Here is a 22,897-nt window from a genome sequence, read left to right as displayed (position 1 = left end):
GCACGAATGGCAAAACGTCATTTTCTCGGATGAATCCAGATTCTGTTTACAGCATCATGACGGTCGCATCTGTGTTTGGCAACTTCGCGGTAAACGTATATTGGAAGCGTGTATTCGTCATCGCCATAGTGGCGTATCACCCGGCATGATGGTAATGGGGTGCCGTTGGTTACACGTCTCGGTCACCTCTTGTTCGCATTGACGGCACTTTACATTTCAGATGTGTTACGACCCGTGGCTCCACCCTTCATTCGATCCCTGCGAAACCCTCCATTTCAGCAGGATAATGCACGGCCGCGTGTTGCAGGTCCTGTACGGGCCTTTCTGGATACAGAAAATGTTCTACTGCTGCCCTGGCCAGCACATTCTCCAGATCTCTCACCAACTGAAAAAGTGTGGTCAATAGTGGCCGAGCAACTGGCTCGTCACAATACGCCAGTCACTACTCTTGATGAACTGTAGTATCGTGTTGAAGCTGCATGGGCAGCTGTACCTGTACACGCCATCCCAGCTCTGTTTGACTCAATGCCAAAGCGTATCAAGGCCGTTATTAGGCCAAAGGTGGTTTTTCTGGGTACTGATTTCTGGATCTATGCACCCAAATTGCATGAAAATGTTTTCATATGTCAGTTCTAGTGTAATATATGTGTCCAATGAACACCCGTTTATCATCTGCATTTCTTCTTGGTGTAGCAAGTTTTATGGCCGGTAGCCTAATTCGAGATATACAGTCTAGTGATATACAGTCTTAAATAAAATGAGACAAAAGTGACGGGGCAAATCGCTATTTACGTGGCGTAACAGATAGGGGAAGCGTGCTGTTAATAGATCTGCAAAGAAGCACGGGCGTTTGCGGTCTCTGGTGCTTCCAAGCAGCCGGATGGGATAATAGATGCAGCTGGCGTGCTTGAATTGCAGACGGGCTGGATGCAGATGTAGGCGTGGTTAGCCAAGCGAACTTAGGGATGCCGGTGACTGCGGCCGGACGACAGGGCATGCGTGAGACGGGAGCTGATGGCGCGGCACCGCGCTGACGCCGGCAGTTTCCTTGAACAGCGGATGCCCGGCTGGGCCTTCCCTAAACCGAGCCGCCGTCCGCTGCCTGCCAAAGGAGCTGCAGGTGGCGAAGGACGCGCCGCGGCGCCTGCGCCCTGCGCCTTGTCTCTCAGTGCCGGCACACAAGTCTGCTCCCATCCAGTAGCAGTCTTGCAAACTGAACGCGGCGTGTCATTCTGAAAAAGGAAGTCCTAAGACGTAGAAGTAACGCTGGGTGTGCCCCGAGGGAGTGTTGTGCGACCATTACTTACACAATACATACATGGTGCCCCAAGACGGAATGGTCAGTATCCAGAGATATGACAGGAACTCTCATTTGAGGTAAAAAGTTCATACGGCCATATGCCGTATTACGAATCGTTTCCTGGATAGAACGCATTTAATGTAACGGGTGATCAAAAAGCCAGTATAAATTTGAAAACTGAATAAATCACGGAATAATGTAGATAGAGAGGTACAAATTGACACACATGCTTGGAATGACATGTGGTTTTATTAGAACCAAAAAAATACAAACGTTCAAAAAATGTCCGACAGATGGCGCTTCATCTGATCAGAATAGCAGTAATTAGCATAACAAAGTAAGACAAAGCAAAGATGATCTTCTTTACAGGAAATGCTCAATATGTCCACCACCATTCCTCAACAATAGCTGGAGTCGAGGAATAATGTTGTGAACAGCACTGTAAAGCACGTACGGAGTTATGGTGAGGCATCCCGGAGTTATGGTGAGGCATTGGCGTCGGATGTTGTCTTTCTGCATTCCTAGAGACGTCGGTCGTTCACGATACACTTGCGACTTCAGGTAACCCCAAAGCCAATAATCGCACGGACTGAGGTCTGGGGACCTGGGAGGCCAAGCATGACGAAAGTGGCGGCTGAGCACACGATCATCACCAAACGACGCGCGCAAGGGATCTTTCACGCGTCTAGCAATACCTTTTTCTTTGTTCTAATAAAACCACGTGTCATTCGAAGCATGTGTGTCAATTTTTACCTCTCTATCTACATTATTCCGTGGTTTATTAAGTTTTCAAATTTATTCTGACTTTTTGATCACCCGGTACATTTATTTTTAAGCTAGTGGCGCGCACGTATGTGTCTTACCAACTCACTGGATTGCTCATAGTTGTACAGTTAACTGGCCAACAACGCCATTGGTTTTTGTTTATGGGATCGGATGAAGTCTGAAGTGTACAAACAAAACGTGAATATGCTAGATAAACCGCTTGGGAGCATCATGGACGCTGCCATCCACATTAGGGAATGTGCAGACACACTCAGACAAGCATCACATCTTCTCCCAAGAATGCACAAATGCATGGAAGTGGGTGAAGTGATATACGAACAGTTATTGTGAAGTGTACAACAGCTGTAATCTGAAGTATACGATAATAGTTATTGGTGAATGTGTTAAAAATTCGTATTTTTCAATTGGTACTTTGTAAAACACAAGTTGTAATGTTTACGACCTCTTGGCACGTGTGAACCTGACGCATCGAATAATAAAGAAAATAAAAAAAACGATCTACAGGGTGGGGCAAATAGAAGTGGCCCGGACGACTGAATTCGATTGGACGTGAATGTATGCATATAATCACACCCCTTGACGCATGGATGTAATATAGCATACTGTTCTGTGTGTTAATTGATTTAAGATCCCATCGACATCTTCTACGAGGTTGCAATTCATTCGGACAGCGATGCTACGAAATCTATGTAAAAATAACTATTTAGTAATTTGAAACGCCGTCCTACCTAAAACGATTCTAATACACTGCTGGCTATTAAAATTGCGATACCAGGAATGATAGTAAATAATAGAATTTTAGTTCTAGGCGCGCAGTCCGGAACCGTGTGACTGCTACGGTCGCAGGTTCGAATCCTGCCTCGGGCATGGATGTGTGTGATGTCCTTAGGTTAGTTAGGTTTAAGTAGTTCTAAGTTCTAGGGGACTAATGACCACAGCAGTTGAGTCCCATAGTGCTCAGAGCCATTTTTGAACCAATAGAATTTTACTCATTGTACGTGTACAGCATATTTCGTCGTTCTGCTAGAAGTATCAGTCTGATGGAATCTGAAACATAATATGCTCCACTTTCTAACTCACCAGCAATACAAAAACGTTCCAGGAACCTTTCGACGGAAGAGTTCTTGGCTGCGTCAAGGTCAGAACTGTACATGCTCAAGAGTTTCCTCGCCATACAACGGTCACCGACCATCGAATTCAGAATGCTAATCATCTCTGCTGTTAAATATCAACAATTTACACTGTATGATTACTTCTGAATATTTCTGTTCGTCTCCTCGCTGGATACGTTTTGTCGGGTCTCTCCTTTTTCTCCTTTTGCTGGAATATACGCGTGAATACTTTCTTTACTTTGTTTGACTAAACTGAATAGTTGTCAAGTTAATTTATTAGCCTTTAGGTGAAGTGCTGTCACTCGAATACAAATAAGATGTGCTTTGCTAATTTCTCCAAGGTAGCAATTGCTATTCAATGCATTCCATTATTTTAAACGTTGAATAGGAGTGATGACAGATCTAAAGTCTAGGCTGCAGGCATGAACAATCTTTGGTGGCTTGCGGGCCTGTAGTTAATTAAGCTCGTGGGCCGGCTCGTCACATGTCGCGACACCAGCGGCTTGTAGCGAATAAAACCAGAACCATAGCGTCAGTTTATGAATGGCACCCCTTTCCCAACACGTCACGCCAACAGATGATGCCTCGAAACACGCGTTTTAGAGAGTGAATTCACTTTATGTTTACGCTGTCTTCAGATGTTTACATTTATCTATGCGTCGTGAATATTGTTTCTTTACTTAATGAATTTATCGCGTGGCCCAGTGGGCCGGAATGAAACAACCGCGGGCCGGTTACCTAACCGTCGCCTAGGGGAATGTTTCATCGGTAACTTTAACTTCTGCCATCTTTTAACCTATATTTGGGTCTTGCCGGCCTCTAGTTAAAAGATGATTTACATTTTAACGTCTGGGCGACTACTTGGTAATGTGACATGGTGTACTGTTGGTTCAAATGGCTCTGAGCACTATGGGACTCAACATCTTAGGTCATCAGTCCCCTAGAACTTAGAACTACGTAAACCTAACTAACCTAAGGACATCACACACATCCATGCCCGAGGCAGGATTCGAACCTGCGACCGTAGCGGCCACGCGGTGTACTGTTGAAGGATGTGAGAACGAATCGGCCGTGGCTGTGTTAAATGAAGTATATTAATGGAGTTCTTCAAAGTATGCTTTGCTGCACGTAGCTGTCGTATTTTCTCGTAGCGTCCCATTTGAAAACCAAAACCTCTAGTCTAATAGTTTACCTTGCAATTTGTAATTCCTGTGCGCGAAGTAATGGAGCTCGAACTGCAAAGCCTGTAGGCTACCACCCCGCTTTGTCGCTACTTATCAGGAAGTTTATTCTGTATCAAACACTGTCAATAGAATGTCAAAGGTATTCTGTGGTACGAACTTCAAATCCATAGATCTTACTTTACCGTGGTCCGACGGGCTATACATGTTTTGAGACTCATTATCATTATCCCACTGGCATCAAAAGTCTAGATTGTTGGTTAGTTTCATTTTGAGCAGTCTTCTACCTGTATTGTTTTACGATTTTTCTATCCTTGATTCGTAAACTGATTTTATGTAGTTATTCTAGTTTTTCTGACTTCTGTATCTCACAACGTCACGGCTATATTTTCAGTTCTTGTGTGTTGATAAAACTCAGTTTTCAAACTTATTGTTTATTATTTTCACAGTTTGCACCATCCTCATCCCTCTTAGAGCCCCTTAATTTCATTGAGCAAGTACTTTGATGGATTTTGTGGTGTGAGACCTTTGGGATATAGGCATCGTTTCCACCATTTTAGAATGTAGTTGATCGATTTGACGCCCATTTAAGATACACTCACTCATAGAAACATAAATTCAGTTTGGAGATAATGCTCGAGAATTTATAGCAAGTGATGGAGAGCTGTGTTAGTACCCCTACCTGCACATAACTACATGCAATCTGCAAATAACTCTAAAGTAAGAGGCAGGCGACACTTGTTACAAATATTTAGGTTTCTTTACTTTCCATACAGGGATAGAGTGGTCTGTTTGAAAGGCGGCCGTTATTTGAAGCCATCTCACCGACTGTGGCGTACAAATAGTTTGAACGTGCGCTCCTTGTACCACGTCACATCGCACTGGATGCTCATTTGTTAGGCCTTCCCAGTTCAGATTGCCTGCTCATTCCCTATACTATTTCTGATGAGTGCTGGAGTTATTTCTCCCGCCGTTGTTACCCGTATAACAATGAAATAAATTGATCAGAGCCACTTATTAGCAGCAGACAGTGACTTAAATTAACGCAATAATATATTCCAACATATTGCCGAAAGTGCCAGTAAGCACCAATCCGTAGCATTTTTTCCATGGCCTTCCTTCACATCTATTTGTTCACAAGTTGTTCTTCGTTTTACATGCTTGTTTCAACATTTTCCGAAGCTAGTGTAGTTCATTGGATAGAAATCGAAAGATAACAGAAGTTAAATTCACTGTAAGACACACACAGACTGATACAGCTAGTTTATTATTCAATTTCTCTGATGATGATAGTGCTATTGACAATGAGCGATCAATGCAAAGGCTCTTGTTCCTGACGTGCTATGTTGCTTGGGTTGTTGCTTTATCACTAATAAAATTTAATTTTCTATTGTATGCTCTAGTATTAACTTTGAAATAAAAAATGTTAAGCGCATCATTACATTACTAGTCACTTCCTTGGGTATATTGATTTTTTCCCTCATTGAGGCATGGTGGCTGTTAGTATCAGTATCATTTAAAGAATTTTTTGAAGACCATACTACTTGGTATCAATTTTGTGTCTTTCTCTGTGGCGTTTAGCTTGAATTTCGTAACTTAAGTTTCCAAGTATGTGCTTATGTAGTGGTAGTGTAACTGTTTTTGAGACTGTGGGTTATCGTGCATTGTGATAGTGGTCTTTCGGCTTCGTTTGTAGTACATCTATCACGCACTGGTTAAGTCTGGTGTGTTCAGAGCGTGGCAGAGCGGCAACAGCCAAGGCCGGCTGCGATGGTACCAGTCAAGGAGGGAGATTTTGTAAGAATCGGTAAATACAATGCATTATTTGATAAGAGATACACTTCAGATTGAAATGTTTAAGACAAAGTCCAAAAAACAGATCTGAGATCATAGAAGACAACTAGTCCCATAATATAACGGCTTATTTTACCGTCATGAATTACAGAAAACTATCTATGCTGAAATCTGTCTTAAAGAGAAACTATTGAGAAGAAGCATTGGTGAAATGGTTAGGGTTGGGGAAAAAAATAAACTACCCTTGGATTGCTACACCATAAAATCTAGTTTCACTACACTGTCATACACACTGTACAAGTAGTAGATGTTGTTCAGTCCTCTACGAAAGCAGTGAAGTAGTTATTTCACCGTCATCACCACCAACAACAATTTTGTAATGACAGTCACTACGAGTCATGTCCCAAAGAACAGACAGCACACATAAATAATATACTAACTAATAAAACATATACATTCATGTGTGCACCTATATTAATATTCCACATTCTTTGTCAGTATTTCGATTCTTTTGTCTGTCATCTGCAGGAACTTGAAGTTTTCTTCAGTGCAGAACATTCTGAAATGATGATGATGATGATGATGATGATGATGATGATGATGATGATGATGACGATAATTATCGTTTGATAGATCCTACAAGTTGATATAAGTGGTGTAGTCTCTGAATTCGAATATTTCCATTGCTTGGCCCCTTTCCATTGCTTGGCCCTTGGAAGTGCCGTTGGTGGCACTTGCCTTGTGCTCTCGCTTCAAATGACGGTGACAGATCTGTGACCAAGTTTGGCGGCCGTGTGTGTGTGTGTGTGTGTGTGTGTGTGTGTGTGTGTGTGTGTGTGTGTGTGTGTGTGTGTGTAGACATACTCCTGCGTTAGCTGTCCGTTTCTCAAGATGCACCTTACTAAAAGTTGTCTACACCTCGCGCGCCATGGTATGAAGGCCAGTCTTAACTTCAAGACATCATAGACCCTTCAGTTAAACTAGATGGACTCGACTTGAAGAAGAATATCTGGAAGAAAGGAAGACGAGGAATGAACGCCACGTCGACGACGGCGCCATTTGAGAGTAGCAAATGCTGAAATAGGGGAATGATAAGGAATACTATCGGCCGAATACTTTTCTAAAGAATTATATCGAAATTTGCTTTTTGGGCAACCCACGGGAAACCTAAATCTGATAGATGGGCGTGGATTTAAACCTCCGTCCTCCCAAATACGAGTCCAGTGATCTAACTACTATGGTACCTCACTCACTAACTTCGTCTGGCGCAAGACGTGTCATGCAGTGCCGTAAACAACAGTTCGGGACTTATCCGACTTGACACCCCTTGAATAACGCACTCAGCGAAAATGTGCTTGAATGCTATTAAATGCTGAAGATATATCACGAAAATCCGTCCAAATCAACGGACACCAAGTATTCGTACACTGAAGAGTCAAAGAAACTGGTATGCCTGCCTAATGTCGTGCAGCCCCCCGCGAGCGTGCAGAAGTGCAGCGCCACGACGTAGCATGGACTCGACTAATGTCTGAAGTGTGCTGGAGGGAACTGATACCATGAATCCTGCAGGGCTGTCCATAAATCGGTAAGAGTACGAGGGGGAGGAGATCTCCTCTGAGCAGCACGTTGCAAGGCACCCCAGATATGCTCAATAATGTTCATGTCTCGGGAGTTTGATGGTCAGCAGAAGTGTTTAAATTCAGAAGAGAGTTCCTGGAGCCACTCTGTAGCAATTCTGAATGTGTGGGGTGTCGCATTACCCTGCTGGAATTGCCCAAGTCCGTCGGAATACACAATGGACGTGAATGGATGTGGGTAATCAGACGGATGGTTACGTACGTGTCACCTGTCAGAGTCGTGTCGAAAAGTATCAGGGGTCCCATATCACTCCAATTGAACACGCCGTACACCATTACAGAGATTCCACCAGCTTGAACAGTCCCCTGCTGACATGCACGTCCATCCGCTCGATACAATTTGGAACGAGACTTGTCCGACCAGGCAACATGTCCGCAGCTCGTGGTCGTGCGGTAGCGCTCTCGCTTCCCACGCCCGGGTTCCCGGGTTCGATTCCCGGCGGGGTCAGGGATTTTCTCTGCCTCGTGATGACTGGGTGTTGTGTGCTGTCCTTAGGTTAGTTAAGTTTAAGTAGTTCTAAGTTCTAGGGGACTGATGACCATAGATGTTAAGTCCCATAGTGCTCAGAGCCATTTGAACCAGGCAACACGTTTCGAGTCATCAGCAGTCCAATGTCGGTATTGACGGACCCAGGCGAGGTTAAAGCTTTGTGTCGTGCAGCCATCAAGGGTACACGAGTAGGACTTCGGCTCCGAAAGCCGTTCCGTTGAATGGTTCGCACGATGACACTTGTTGATAGCCTAGCATTGAAACTTGCAGCAATTTGCGGAAGAGTTGCACTTCTGTCACGTTGAACGGTTCTCTTTAGTCGTCGTTGGTCTCGTTCTTGCAGGATCTCTTTCGGGCCGCAGCGATGTCGGAGATTGATGTTTCACCTGATTCCTGATGTTCACGGTACACTTGGGAAATGGTCGCACGGGGAAATCCCCACTTCATCGCTATCTCGGAGATGCTGTGTCCCATCGCTAGTGCGCCGACTATAACAGCACGTTCAAACTCGCTGAAATCTTGATAGCCTGTCATTGTAGCAGCAGTAACCGACCAAACTACTGCGCCAGACACTTGTTATCTTATATAGGCGTTGTCGACCGCAGCGCCTTATTCAGCCTGTTTACATATCTCTGAATTTGAATACGCATGCCTATACAACTTTCTTTGGCGCTGATTTACCTCGATGGACTAAGAACCCACAAGCATCAGTGCAGATGCACATTTACGTTCGGTCTCCTGTGGGAATGTAAAGTTAGCGAGCAAAAAGGATACGGACGGGGACTGCGGGTAAGTGGCGGCGCAAGGTGGGAATATGAGTCTGCCGGGGAGCGTGCCGAGACAGTCCACGTTTTTGCGATAATCACTGTGTCCGGATGGCGCATTGGTTAACACAACTACCTAGTAAGCAGGAGATCCCGGTTTGTAGTCCCGGTCTGACAAACATTTTCATTCGTCACCGCTGATTCTGCATAAAGTCCCGATGCAGCTGATATCATCAGTTCTTTCCCTTTCTTGTCCTTTCTCCCCGTCCACTTTCAATTTACATAATATTCTTGAATGCTCCGAGACAGTAAGGACTGGCCCCAGTTACTCCTTATAAACCTGTGGCTCAAGTCTGCTTTTTGTATCCTTCCAGTTTTTTTAAATTTAGTGTACAACTGTTTTCTTTCTTTACAATGAATGAATAAATAAATTATTATTAGAAATCCAAAAAAGCATATTTTCTCTATCAATATTACTAACACTGTCTGAATGATATTCGTGCAGTGACTGAGGTAATTAGTATAACTTTTTGCTAAACACTGTAACCATATACTTAACTGCGTTGATAAGGTCACCTTTGGCGAGTCTTTTGCAGGGAGAGCCACCCGTGTTGTGTTCGGAGCCGAGGAACTACGTGAAGCTAGTGTGGTAGTCAACAAGAAAGGCATTTGACGTCAATGGATTTCAGGCTACGATCAACGTAGCAGCGCACGTGTGTTGCGGCCTCGGCGTAGACGAAGGCGGAATTGCAAGCGGCCAACGCCGATCCATGTGGAGGCGTCTGTGACGTCCGCGCCGGTGTCTGGCGTGGCCTGTGGTGTGGTGGGCACTGGGGGCGCCCATGGTCCGGGATGGACAGTTTCAGAACACCGGCCGCCTGTTTGAACAGGCAGGAAGCCTCTCCGCACACAAACCGACCGATTGCTGGCCGTTACAAACTCTGCCTATTGACGTCAACAGTAGCCTCTTCGATATATGTTATCAACCTGGTTTCCTTCAAGCGCTCGCTGAACTCTCTCTACACAGCACCGGCTCACCAGTCTTCGCGTGCTCACATGTTGAACTCAAATGAAACGGGAGAGAAACTTTTACGTCCGGTTGCAGTGCTAGAACGATCGAGATGGCGCATTGGTTAACACTCTAGCCTCGCATTCCGAAGGAACGTGGCTGAAATCTTCGTTTTGCCACTCTGATTCATGTTGTCCGTGGCTTGTCTAAGATTTTCAAGCGAATTCCGTGAGGCTTCGTAATCCAGGCCACGCCAGCTTCCGCCCTCTATCTGGTGTTCCACACTTCCTTCTTGGGTACAAATCATAAACGTTTTCAGTTGTAGGGTCGCAACGGTGTGAATTTATGCTGGACTTGTTATTATATCGCACTATAAGAAACTGGCAGCCAAACCAAGTAGAAGGAGGTTTGTATGGTGATCGAAGGAACTACCAGGAATTGCAGCTTTGCATACTCTTCGGGCGATAACTAAAAGTGCAGAAAAGCTGTACGCTTGGATAGTGATCTATTTATTACTGCTGCCACATTTTATCGTTTCTGTGATGGAAAATAATGATGTAGCACTGCATGGTAGAGATACATACAGGCGATGTACTACGTTCTTCATTCAGAGGATTGCATCGTTTCGCATCTAAAAATAGTCCATTATTTTTTGAGCTGGTTTGGGCCACCTGTGGGCCTTGGTGCGCGCTTTTTTGCTGTAGTCATCTGCCACTTTTGGTGTTCTTGTTGAAGTGTATTGGCTGTTTCCTTGTTAGTACCGTGAGCTTTTCTGTTAGCCCAGTAGTCCTTCATTTTCTTGCTGAACTCTATCTTGCTTTCCTCGGACTTTCTTGAGGTCTCTTTGTGATTAACTTGTATAAGGGATATTAGGAAGGGTATGGTTTCAATAGCTAAATTATGATAGTCATCGCTGTCAGTAATTGATGTTTTGGAAGGTTTTTATCTATTTGCTTGAACCTCAGGGACCTAGTGGTTTTACCCTAGTTGACTGATTTGAAAATCTTGTAAGACAGTGTGTGCGGGTCCATTCCCTACAGGTGGCCATAGAAAGCATGTCGTCTTGTTCTGACGGCAAGGATCAGATTTTCATGGCGGTGGTAGAGTTCGACGTTAGGTCTGTACCATTGTCTACCATCTGGCAGAATCCTTTGTCCCGCTGCCTTTCGCAAGAATTTACTTTCTTATAATTTAAGGATTCTTATGGGATCTTCTTAGTCAGTGATATGCGCTCTGTATGCCCTTCCTAATTTGATATTCCTTCCTTTGAGAGCTATCGTTTCACTTAGATCACCTGAGAATCGTCCTCCAAGCTACTTTTCGATTTTGGCTCTCGTGATATGCTTTGTAGCATTGATTCTCATCATTCTATGACATGTTTAATATGGAGAATGAATTCGTCCTTCCCTATGTTGATCATGGACCTGTTTTCTCTGCTGTCAAGTCACTCACGTAAATTAACGCAATGTATCTCCATTAACGAGTATTAAAGCAATGTGTCGCACACTGCAGGGCATTGCTGTAGAAACTGTGAAATATCACTGCTTTATTTGCAAGGTAGGAGTGAAAGTAGATGCTAGGAAATCGTAGTCTATCGCCAGGCACTCTGTGTAGAGGACATGAGAGTAGACTTCGTTACAGTCCTACATACGGAGGGCAGAGCTGCGTGCAGACACGATGGAAATATTTCTGCTAATAGAGACTGCTTCTGTACACGAGACGCTACGTAAATTTGAGACCTAAGCTAGTGAGCAAAAGACCTGCCTCCAACCCCCCCCCCCTTAGCCCCCCCCCCTCTCTCACTCTCCCTCCCTCCCGCGGGGTGGGGGTGAAGGGTAATTTGTTGTACCAATACTGCTGTATTTTCAATTATTGTTCTGAGGCTTGTCAAATGAACGCTATTGCATCACGCAATCTTTTATACGGTTTACATGAATCGCTTTCGGTTAAAGGCGCTTCAGTCTGGAACCGCAAGACCGCTACGGTCGCAGGTTCGAATCCTGCCTCGGGCATGGATGTTTGTGATGTCCTTAGGTTAGTTAGGTTTAACTAGTTCTAGGGGACTAATGACCTCAGCAGTTGAGTCCCATAGTGCTCAGAGCCATTTGAACCATTTTTGAACCATGAATCGCTTTCTTGAAGTTGACCAATTTTGACTGCCGAGAGTGACGATTAGGTTTTTAAGTTAGAGTAGAAGCTGACCGTGTACTTTTATTTCGTATGCCATGTACAGCCCGTACAGGGCAGCAACAATGATCTCTCTTCAGGGCTGTTCGCTGTATTCATATTCCCCATAACATTTTTTCCCTTCTTTCTTTTATGCAATAACGAGCGTTTTCAGTATCCTTCCCAACGTAGTTGACAATAATTTTTAATAATCCTATAGTAATAATGGTGACATATCGATTCGGAAAGCTAAACTGTGTGTCAAAGAGTTCTATCACATATTCACTCCTTCTGAATCATACTTATTTGCGGACGGTAGTACTGTAGCTGAATCTATTCAAAGTATGCTCTGGGAAAGGCTGAGCACACCAGAAACTGATTACGAGATAAGGAAAATCATTGCGAGAAAATATAAATTCAAGAGCAAATAATTCAACGGTTTTCAATACCTTAATATTTTTAAATCGCAGGCAGTAATAGTGAAACAATATTTTCGTGAGAAATATAATTTCCCCTCTCATACTGCGCAACATAGCATCGTATGTGATCACCGTGTGAGTACCTTTCCCAATTCGCTGAAGGAATTTAGAAAAGAAAAAGTTTTTAAAATTTTCTTTGTCAGGTGAGGCCCGTGAATGATTCTGTTGTCGATTTATTACGCAGAGTTTGTTCCTTCAGTCATTATGTATTTCATTATAGTAACATGAAACGTAGTGCCAGCATGTAGCAATCATCTGATTTGTTATCCTTATCACATGATAATACACCACATTCGCTTCCTAGTAATTACACCTTAGCCGGCCAGGGTGGCCGAGCGGTTCTAGGCGCTTCAGTCTGAAACCGCGCGAGCGCTACGGTCGCAGGTTCGAATCCTGCCTCGGGCATGGATGCGTGTGATGTCCTTAGGTTAGTTAGGTTTAAGTAGTTCTAAGTTCTAGGGGACTGATGACCTCGGATGTTAAGTCCCATGGTGCTCAGAGCCCTTCTCGAATTACTCCTTAATCTTAACGGAGTTAGAGTGTGGAGTTACTTTTTAAGCAAATGTGGAGTACTACGGTTAGGCAACAATAACAATATGTATAAGAAGAAACAGGGGCAATGAGGGAATGGTAGAGCGGATGAAGATGAGTGCAGCCTTCTGCATGACCAGAGACATACGCAGTAAAAAGAATATACCTAACGGCACGGAGATGAGACATTACAACTCAGTGGCGAGCTATGTGATACTTAAGCGACTGAGACGAAAGCACTAGGAAAATACGATCCAGAACAACTACAGAAAGGTGAAAAATATTGATGAAAATACTGGGTCCTAGACGAGGTGGTGATAAATGAAAGCAAAGACCTAGGGAAGAACTGTACAGGAGTTCGAGGACAGTATCAGAAGAAATCAGGCTTAAAAAGTAAGATTTGCGGGGCATGGAATCAGGATTAATATAGACCGAGTGGCGAAAAGAGTATGGGAAACAACGAAGAGGACTAGAGGAAAGACGGGAACCAAGTGGTGGTTTGTTAGCCTAGGACTGGTCTGCACAGCGGTCATAGTAGAAGGGAAAGAAACTTGGAGAAACAAGTGCACACCGACCAGTATGCCACAGATCAACGACAGCGAAGGGTACAGGAAAGGGAAGAGAGTCGCCAGTGTAGCTGACGAGAAAAGTGGACACTGAAAATCTCTGAAAAAGAGCTGGAGAACAGAGCAGAAGAGAGAGGATGAAGAGGTTCTGGGACGAGAAGAAAACGCACTTCCTGAGGGGGCTACTCATGGTCCTATCGAGACCGTAACGGAAGAAGGAGAAGAAGAAAGGCAACAATAGGGCAACTGGTAATGGTAGCTTGCTGACGAACAGCTTCGTTCTTAATTAGATAGCAAAGAGTGACGGAATAGCATTCTGTAATGTATCCAATGGGGTTATTTTTCTTTCAGACAGGGAAGAATATGCTCGGGAGTAATCTGAACGTTCAGCCGGCCGAAGTGGCCGTGCGGTTAAAGGCGCTGCAGTCTGGAACCGCAAGACCGCTACGGTCGCAGGTTCGAATCCTGCCTCGGGCATGGATGTTTGTGATGTCCTTAGGTTAGTTAGGTTTAACTAGTTCTAAGTTCTAGGGGACTAATGACCTCAGCAGTTGAGTCCCATAGTGCTCAGAGCCAATCTGAACGTTCCATTTTGCTTTGTGTTAACCTTGCATTCGCTCACCATGCGTGATGACGTTGATTTCATTGAAGACGGGCGTGTTGTGAGCGGCTTTCAGCCCCACTACAGTTGCCATTTGAGAGGAGCAGATGTTTTTGTCTCAGGTAGTAGAGGTGGACTCTGAGCAGCTGAGTCGCAACGGTTTGCAAGCCACGCGGATGCCGTGCCTACTCTTATCTCGGCCGGCAGTCATGCCATGCGCTTCTCAGAAACAACCGGACTGCAACGGTTGAGAGAGCACCTTAACAGAACAACTCGAGCATCAAACCTCTGCCGAGGGAATTGTTGGTGATGCTTCTACTCTTATCTCAAAGTGAACACTGCACTCCGACCATTGCTGACACAAATCCCCCCCCTCTCTCCCCCTCCCTCCCCCTCCCCTCCTCCCTATGCCCATATGGGAAATGTGAGAGTGAGTCCCAGTACGGGTGACCACGAGGTCCCTACACTTACGAATACAAGTCCTCAAGTAGTAAGTTTATTATGTTCACAGTTTTATGTTACTTGCCGAGACTTTGACATTCACTAGCAAACTATGCAGAGACACAATACCATCGTCACATGTAGGGAATTTCGTGTACAAGCGCGCCCTGCACCGATGTAACGGACTCTCTACTTCCGGATTCAGAAATTCGTGCAGAAATATAAGCCTTCTAACCACCTATAGTCCTCTCCGCTCTTATCCACTCATTAGATGAGACTTCCTTATTCACTACCTAAAATCCTACAAGGTCAACACAAGATTCTGATAGTCTGGTGCAATCATAACCCGCCTCCTTTGCCACAAAACTGATCATTTGCCTAGCGCTCTGCTAGATGTTAAAGCAGCTCTAGTTCATTACAAAAATAATTTATACTTTACGCCAAAGTTGGTGTACTTTAAATGACGTAATTTTGTGCTTATGGCTATTATTGTTTTTATTGTGCTCCTTCAGTTTCGGCTTATGTATAGTGTCGAGCAGAAGGATTCGATGTCGTATTAAAGCATATAAACTGGCTACAAATAACACTGCTCATGTAGGGCTGTGACACTTGTTGGTAACAGAGTCAACGGCTGTCATCAGTGACATGATTAACATGATACATACATTTATGTTGTTAACTGACTTCAACCTGCATGTAACTATCACAAATGCACGTATCGTGTAACCCATGTTATGATAGCCATTGACTCTGTTACCATCAAAGGTGATGAACCCGATAATATGACATCGAATCCGTCTGCTTGACTCTGCACATAAGCCGAAATTGCAACAGCACAATGAAAATAGTTGCAGCTGAAAGTGTTAAACGACCTCATTTAAAGAACTTTTAGAGGCTGTGGGCCTGCATTACAGGAAGTTATTTGATGTTAATTTCAATTTGAATAGCGTGAATACTTTATTTTTTTACCTTCTTTATTTCTTTGATTAAGGCTTTAAGCGTAAAAAAAGTTTCTTAAAGAACTGGCTGGAAGCACAATTCCACCTGCCATTGGAGAACGAAATATACAATGAGAAGGTACAGAACATCAACCAAAGCTGTGGTCCTGTCTCGGTGATCCGATTTTCGTGGACAAATGTGCAATTAAAAATATTGCATCCACGGTCCCTTCGTTGAAGGAGAGACACTGAAGATGTCCTGGATGTCCGGGAATCATCAGTATCAGTGTAAGAAACTTACTGCTTAGAGCAGCTACTTCCAAAAATTGCGGGATTCATTGACTGCCAAAGCCCAGTGAGGATACGGAATAACAAACAGAAAGGCATGATCTACCTGTATATATATCCTACAAAGTGTAAGAAAGCGCAGAGATACACCTCCTGTGCACTTACTGGTATAATCATTTCTAGCCACTGGGCGATAAGTACTGCCTACGTCATGAGCAGATAGCGCCTGCAGAGAGAATCCGACCGGAAAGTGCTTCAGTATCAGGGAAAAGATAGCAGCGTACGAGCTCGTTTCTGTAATTAAATCGGGCAGTTGAGCGTATTAAAGTGAATCGTGCTTGCTCCGGACAGTTGGAATAAACATGTGTCGAGTTCGACTGCGGGAAGAAGACAGGATTAGGTGAGTGTGGCAGTATGGTGTGTCGAACTACACTCGAATAATTTTATCGCAGTGATTTCGTATAAATTTCCAGTGCCACTAGCATCTGTAGCAATAATTTTCGTATTTATAATAGTAATTTTATTATGCAGATCGAACTTTTAGTTCATTTTCTCTACAGTTTCTGACCTTCAGAAAGATTAGATTTGTAGTGACTCAACCTTGCGTTTTATTTGTGGGGAAAAAAATTAAAGATGCGAGTGCCGTTTCCTTGTCGTCACTGATATCTGGACTCACAAGACAAGGAAGAAATGTGTCTAGTGATGTGTACTGCGTTTTGTGAGAAGTACCACACACGGTCACAGGTTTGATATCGAGCACTGCGTTCTTCATACGTTGTTGTTGTGTTTGTGTTCACATATTTGGTCACGAGCATTTTTTGGCACCAAGATCATTGCAGTGACGGACGTCAACTGTTTACGCTATCTTTGATAGCGCTGCCCTTAACTTACGTATTTCGTCATAGACATTAAACCCAATAAGTGAAGTAAAAAAACTTTAAGTGATGGACACTTGGAGACTGTGCTCTGAGGACACTTGGAGACTGTGCTCTGAGGGGGCTGGACACTGAATTGAACGTCTGCATATTATAGGTTTTTTTCTGCAGCATTGAGGCGGCTGCTTTGAATGTTAGGCGTTTCAGTTAGGCATCCACGTCGCACAGGCTCAGGTTAAGACGAAGTTTCCTGTTACAAAACGTGGCGCTGCCCGTTACTGTATAAGCGATCATGCTACACCCCCCCCCCTCTCCCCCCCTCTCCCCACCCCACTCCAAATTATGTTTGAAAACCATACTTTGCTCTCTGATAATCACGTCGACAGTGTAATTATAAATAGTTGTGTCTTGTCTTCTAAACGTTTGGAAGAAATGTGCTTAATGTATCTCACATTTAACAGATAGAAATCAATGTTTAAGATGCCAATTGTAAACGTAATCGTACTTCTGAGAATGTTTTGCGTAGAGATCTAGCTGCCACCTACAGGCGGCCAAAGGGAGACAATGTACAGAATGGCACTTGTTAGTTGCTGCAAGAAGACAGACTATTCCCAGGTGATTGACAAACTTGTATTGATGATATCATGCTATCGCTAGAAAATAATCAAAGAAACATGAAGCTGACGTTTATGAAGTCGTGGGTAGTATTGCCAAAGGAACGTCAAAGTAAGTACTCATTCTCAGTAGTGCTTGTTTTACATGTTTGCATTATGACAGATGTAATTTAATTTGATTTCTCGTAATGACTGTGTACATGTGTGACTCATTTTCCCCCACATTTACTTGATACTTATACATTTAAGTTTTATGTAATCTGTCTGCAAAGAAACAGCTGTATGCAAAATGTATCTGGTAGTAAAACTAAGATCAGGAGACCCGCGGAGTTAAATACATTTTTTGCTAATGAGACCTTCCTAACATTACGTGAATTAGCTGAAGATGCGGAGGTTGCGTTAAATTCGGAACAGTGGATGACTAGGCATTTTTCATATGCGCAAGATTATGTCGTAGGTGTAATTCACATCATGGCAGAGAAGCCTTGGATTGAATCATGAAATAAAATAGCATTTTTGTTCTTGCAGCTAATATATGATTATATTACTTTATTAATAATTAAATTTCCTTTTTGTTATATTTGTACCAATCTTTGATTGCAATCTCAGTTCATATAAATTCCGGTTTAACTTGTACTCCTTTTTGCCACATTAAATATAATTTAAATATAATGTGGCTTCATTGTTTTGTGCATATTGTAGTCCATCCTCTTCTTATGGAGACTGTAACTTCTGTATTCCTCTGAGCCATATTTTTGTAGTTATATAGCATTTTAAGTATGCAGAAACTTCCAGATTTTTCGGGACAAGTCACGTGAAAGACAAGACCCAGTGTTGAGGTAACATTACCCGATCTCGCATTCTTATTGTGACTTCAACTTTCAAATGTTTTGTGATTCCACCCGTCTTGGTGAAGTGCTTCTGTGCAGCCGCTGAAAAACTCTCTTCACAAAAGTATATACTGTTTGTGTGTACCGGATTTTGATTTAGACGATATTTTATTTATTCCTGTGTACTTAATATCAGGTTTAGAAATAATAAATGCCTGAGTAACGTCTCCTACGACTAAAGAATCCCAGAGGAGAAGGAACTATAGTTCGCTCCGCTATGACGAACCTCAACAGTTTTCTTTTTTATATTAACGGGAGCTGTGGTTATCTTCTATACGCAACAAAAAACGTTTTTCATCACCCCGGTTCCCAGAAGATAGACGTTGACTGTGGATATTGCATCACAGACACAGTCCCTTTGACTGTTCAGAGATGTCACTAAACCCGCCCAAAAAACGTAAACAACCATGCGTGAGCAGCGCCTATTAGACGGAGGGGGTCCGACAGCTGACCAGTTCCAGTCTTTCCACCAGGAAGGAGGTACACGGCTCGTGTGGTCTGTAGCTCAACCATGCCTAGACGGTCAATACCGCTGTTCGATCGCGTCCGCATGGTTACTTTGTGCCAGGAAGGGCTCTCAACGAGGGAAATATCCAGCCATCTCGGAGCGAACCAGAGCGATGCATTTCGGACATGAAGGAGATACAGAGAGACAGGAACTGTCGATGACATGGCTCGCTCAGGCGGAACAAGGGCTACTACTGCATTGGATGACCGCTACTTACGAATTATGGCTCAGAGGAACCTTGACAGCAACGCCATGTTGAATAACGTTTTTCGTGCAGCCACAGGACGTCGTGTTACGATTCAAACTGTGCGCAGTGGTCTGCATGATGCGCAACTTCACTCCCGACATCCATGGCGAGGTACATTTTTGCAACCATGACACCATGCAGCGCGGTACAGAAGGGGCCCAACAACATCCCGAATGTACCGCTTAGGATTGGCATCGCGTTCTCTTCACCGATGAGCAGACGTGTTTGGAGGCAACGCTGTCAGTCTGAACGCCTTAGACACATTGTCCAGCGAGTGCAGCAAGGTGGAGGCTCCCTGCTGTTTTGGGGTGGCATTATGTGGGGCCGACGTACGCCCGCTGGTGGTAATCGGAGGCGCCGTAACGGCTGTAGGATACGTGAATGCCATCCTCCGACCGATAGTGCAACCATATCGGCAGCATATTGGCGAGGCATTCATCTTCATGGACGACAATTTGCGCCCCCATCGTGCACATCTTGTGAATAAATTCCTTCAGGATAACGACATCGCTCGACTGGAGTGGCCAGCATGTTCTTCAGACATAACCCTATCGAACATGCCTGGGATAGACTGAAAAGGGCTGTTTATGGACGATGTGACTCACCAACCACTGTGAGGGATCTACGCCGAATCGCCGTTAAGGAGTGGGACAATCTTGACCAACAATGTCTTGATGAACTTGCGGATAGTATGTCTCGACTAATACAGCCATGCATCTGTGCAAGAGGGCGTGCTACTGGGTATTAGAGGTACCGGTGTGTACAGCAATCTGGACCACCATCTCTAAAGGTCTCGCTGTATAGTGGTACTACATGCAATGTGCGGTTTTCATGAGAAATAAAAGGGGCGGAAATGATGGTTATGTTGATCTCTATTCCAATTTTCAGTACTGGTTCCAGAACTCTCGGAACCGAGTTGATGCAAAACTTTTCTTGGTGTGTGTATAAGCGAAGGTCATAGCATGTGAAACTCAAGTAAAAATTTGTGTTTGATAATATGCTGTTTTTGTTCTAATAACTTTGACTTACTAGAGATATAATTTACGCCAGTAAAAACAACCCGCTCTCGTTACGAACAAGTCACGAATATTCACCACCCAATATTTATTTTCATAGAGCTGTTCCTTACTGAGGGTTGACTGTTGCTACGCTTCTAGGTAATTTTTAAATTGACAGATAGCTCTTTATTGCTACCTTCTCTATGGGTTGCATGTTTCTACGCTTCTAGGTACTTTTTAAATTGACAGATAGCGCTTTATTGCTACCTTCGCTTTAATAAAAACAAGATGAAGTATGTTATCTGTGATTGCGGTTTTCTGTCAGCTATAGTATAGAAAATGATAAATAGATGCTGAGTATTGCTTTTTTTTCACTAGCGAATTTTAGTGTTTGTTTGCATAAAAACGTTTGTTACGCAATCGGTAGTCAGTATTATCCAATAATTAATTTGGACGGTATTTCTACTACTGGCATATAACTGCGCGCAAGACTGGTTGCATAAGAATATTGAATGGCAGTTCTCGACAAAGGAAACAATTCCACATCATTGTCCGAAAATACTTTTGGGCTGTCCTCCGTCTCTGATGACCTTAAAGTTGACAGATCTTTTAAACGCTAAACGTCGGTTTATTTCCTTCTGTCACATTTTCGAACTGGGTCCCGTGTTCATTTCATCATATCTGTGTCTTGGATTCTCAGTAGCATATCGTTATGTACCGTAGTGTAGATTGTTAATTCAAAAGAAAGACTAGAGAAATCAGTTTAGCGATTTGTTTTAAATGATGACTTTCTTAGAATTGATAATTTGTTTATTACATTGATGATGCGAGAAGCTACACTAATCTATGGTGTAGTGTTGACATCTTTTTAACCGTGATTGTACTACAGAATTTGCTCATCTGCACCAGTCACCTTATGATGGTTATTTATTCACGCTATTACTTTCAGGTTTGGCATCTCGATACTAGGCGATTACGTGCATATATCTGAATAACAATTAAAAATGTGGCTTTCGTGTAGTCCATTAAAATAATATGTGAAAAAACTATATTAGAAAAATAATTACTCAAGTGCTCCTTCAAAATCTCCATAAGCGTAAGAATTTGTTGTTCGATGTGACTAGCTTCTGTGTAAGTGATTAGCTTGTGTTTATGACACTATCATTGTCGTGAAGACACTGATGGTGTTGGCGCCGTTTCTTTGTCCTGAACTGGCATGGCAAGCGAAAAAGGCGAGAATTTTATTAAGGTCAAGTTATTTCTTCTGCTACACAACACACAATGATTTTGGGATGCTGAGTCATGCGCGAAATTTATGTGCTTCAGACTGCGCAAATGAAAATGTGTCTATTGTCTGCTTATGCCACGTTTCTTAAAGCTTACCAAACGTTCGTACGTTCGTTGCTGCAGTTTTCGTGGTACTTGCTTACTGTATTGTATTGTATTGCATTGCAAGTTAACCGGAGGGGAGGGGGGTAGAAACGACTGAGAGGCTCCGTCCCCGCCGCAGCCGCAGTGGTCCACTACCCCACGACGACTACCGCAGTCCACTTCACACCTCCGCCCCCCCACACCGAACCACTCTTTCAGGGTTATTGTGCGGTTCGGCCCCCGGTGGAACCCCCTCCTCCAGGGAACGTCTCACACCAGAGGAGTGTAACCCCTAAGTTTGCGTGGTGGAGTAATGGTGGTGTACGCGTACGTGGAGAACTTGTTTGCGCAGCGATCGCCGACGTATTGTAGCTGAGGCGGAATAAGGGGAACCAGCCCGCATTCGCCGATGCAGATGGAAAACCGCCTAGAAACGACCCACACCTCTCCGGCTCACCGGACCTTGACGCAAGTCCGCCGGGCGGATTCGTGCCGGGGCCATGCGCTCCTTCCCAATCTGGAAAGCTGTGCGTTAGACCGCACGGCTAACCGGGCGGGCTTGCTTACTGTTCAAGCACGACTCTACGTGTTTCACGTGGTAGATTCACCGAGGTAACAAAAGTCACGGGATACCTCCCAATATCGTGTCGTTTATACTATTCAACGGGCATTGGATTCTGCGTATCCTTCAATCAATCCATTGTTCAACTAAGTCAATTAAATATGAGGCAAGGAGTCGATCACACTTGTAATCAGCACTGAAAAAAGACAGGATCCGTCTGATTAAAGTTTTCTCTGACAAAGAATTCACTCTATGGCACGCGCTCTATAGGCGTGGTACGAGCAAGGAAAGTCAAGTTCAGAGTTGAGTTCGAAAGCTATTTCGTAGCACGTAAAAACCAGAAGTGAACGTTTTTCACGCTCTGTGGTAAAACTGTTATCTCAAGAAAGCTCTGCCGCTGTCGTGAATACTTTTATTAATGCTGAGACCGGCAATAGCTCGAAATCATCGTTTCTCAGTAACTCAGTGATATCGCTGCTGCAGCCTTGTGTGACATTTCCACTCGCTCGCAGTGTCAGCAGCTCTGTGGCCTTTTGACAAGCTAGCTGCCACGAAGTCGACGGCAGCCACAGCACTGCCTCACGTCCCACGTCGTTGCCTGGCCAGGCGTGGCGGTGAAACATCCTTCACTAAAGCCATCCTCTCACGGGACGTGAAAACGCACGTTTACGAGGAGCTGGTGACGTCACAGCATGGAATTTCACGTTGCACTACACCGCGGAGCGTGAAATAAAGGATCTGGCACGTCC

The 22,897-nt window shown here is 43.9% G+C and overlaps 1 protein-coding gene across 3 annotated transcripts in view; it reads left to right on the top strand.

Moving 5' to 3' along the window:
• LOC126192404 (protein similar) overlaps positions 1-22,897 on the top strand; it is a 734,705-nt gene that overhangs the window by 354,116 nt on the left and 357,692 nt on the right. The window contains exon 1 of one of the 3 annotated variants that reach the window (XM_049932601.1): positions 16,348-16,483. The exons of the other annotated variants lie outside the window; for them this stretch is intronic. Coding sequence (XP_049788558.1) covers positions 16,446-16,483 — 38 coding nt within the window. The 5' untranslated portion in view covers positions 16,348-16,445. Of the gene's footprint in view, positions 1-16,347; positions 16,484-22,897 lie in introns of those variants that run through there. 3 annotated transcript variants of the gene reach the window in all.

This window comes from Schistocerca nitens, chromosome 1, assembly GCF_023898315.1.
Source record: "Schistocerca nitens isolate TAMUIC-IGC-003100 chromosome 1, iqSchNite1.1, whole genome shotgun sequence".
In the NCBI taxonomy this organism is placed as follows: Eukaryota; Metazoa; Arthropoda; class Insecta; order Orthoptera; family Acrididae; genus Schistocerca; species Schistocerca nitens.
This window is presented reverse-complemented; position numbering and strand designations above follow the sequence as displayed.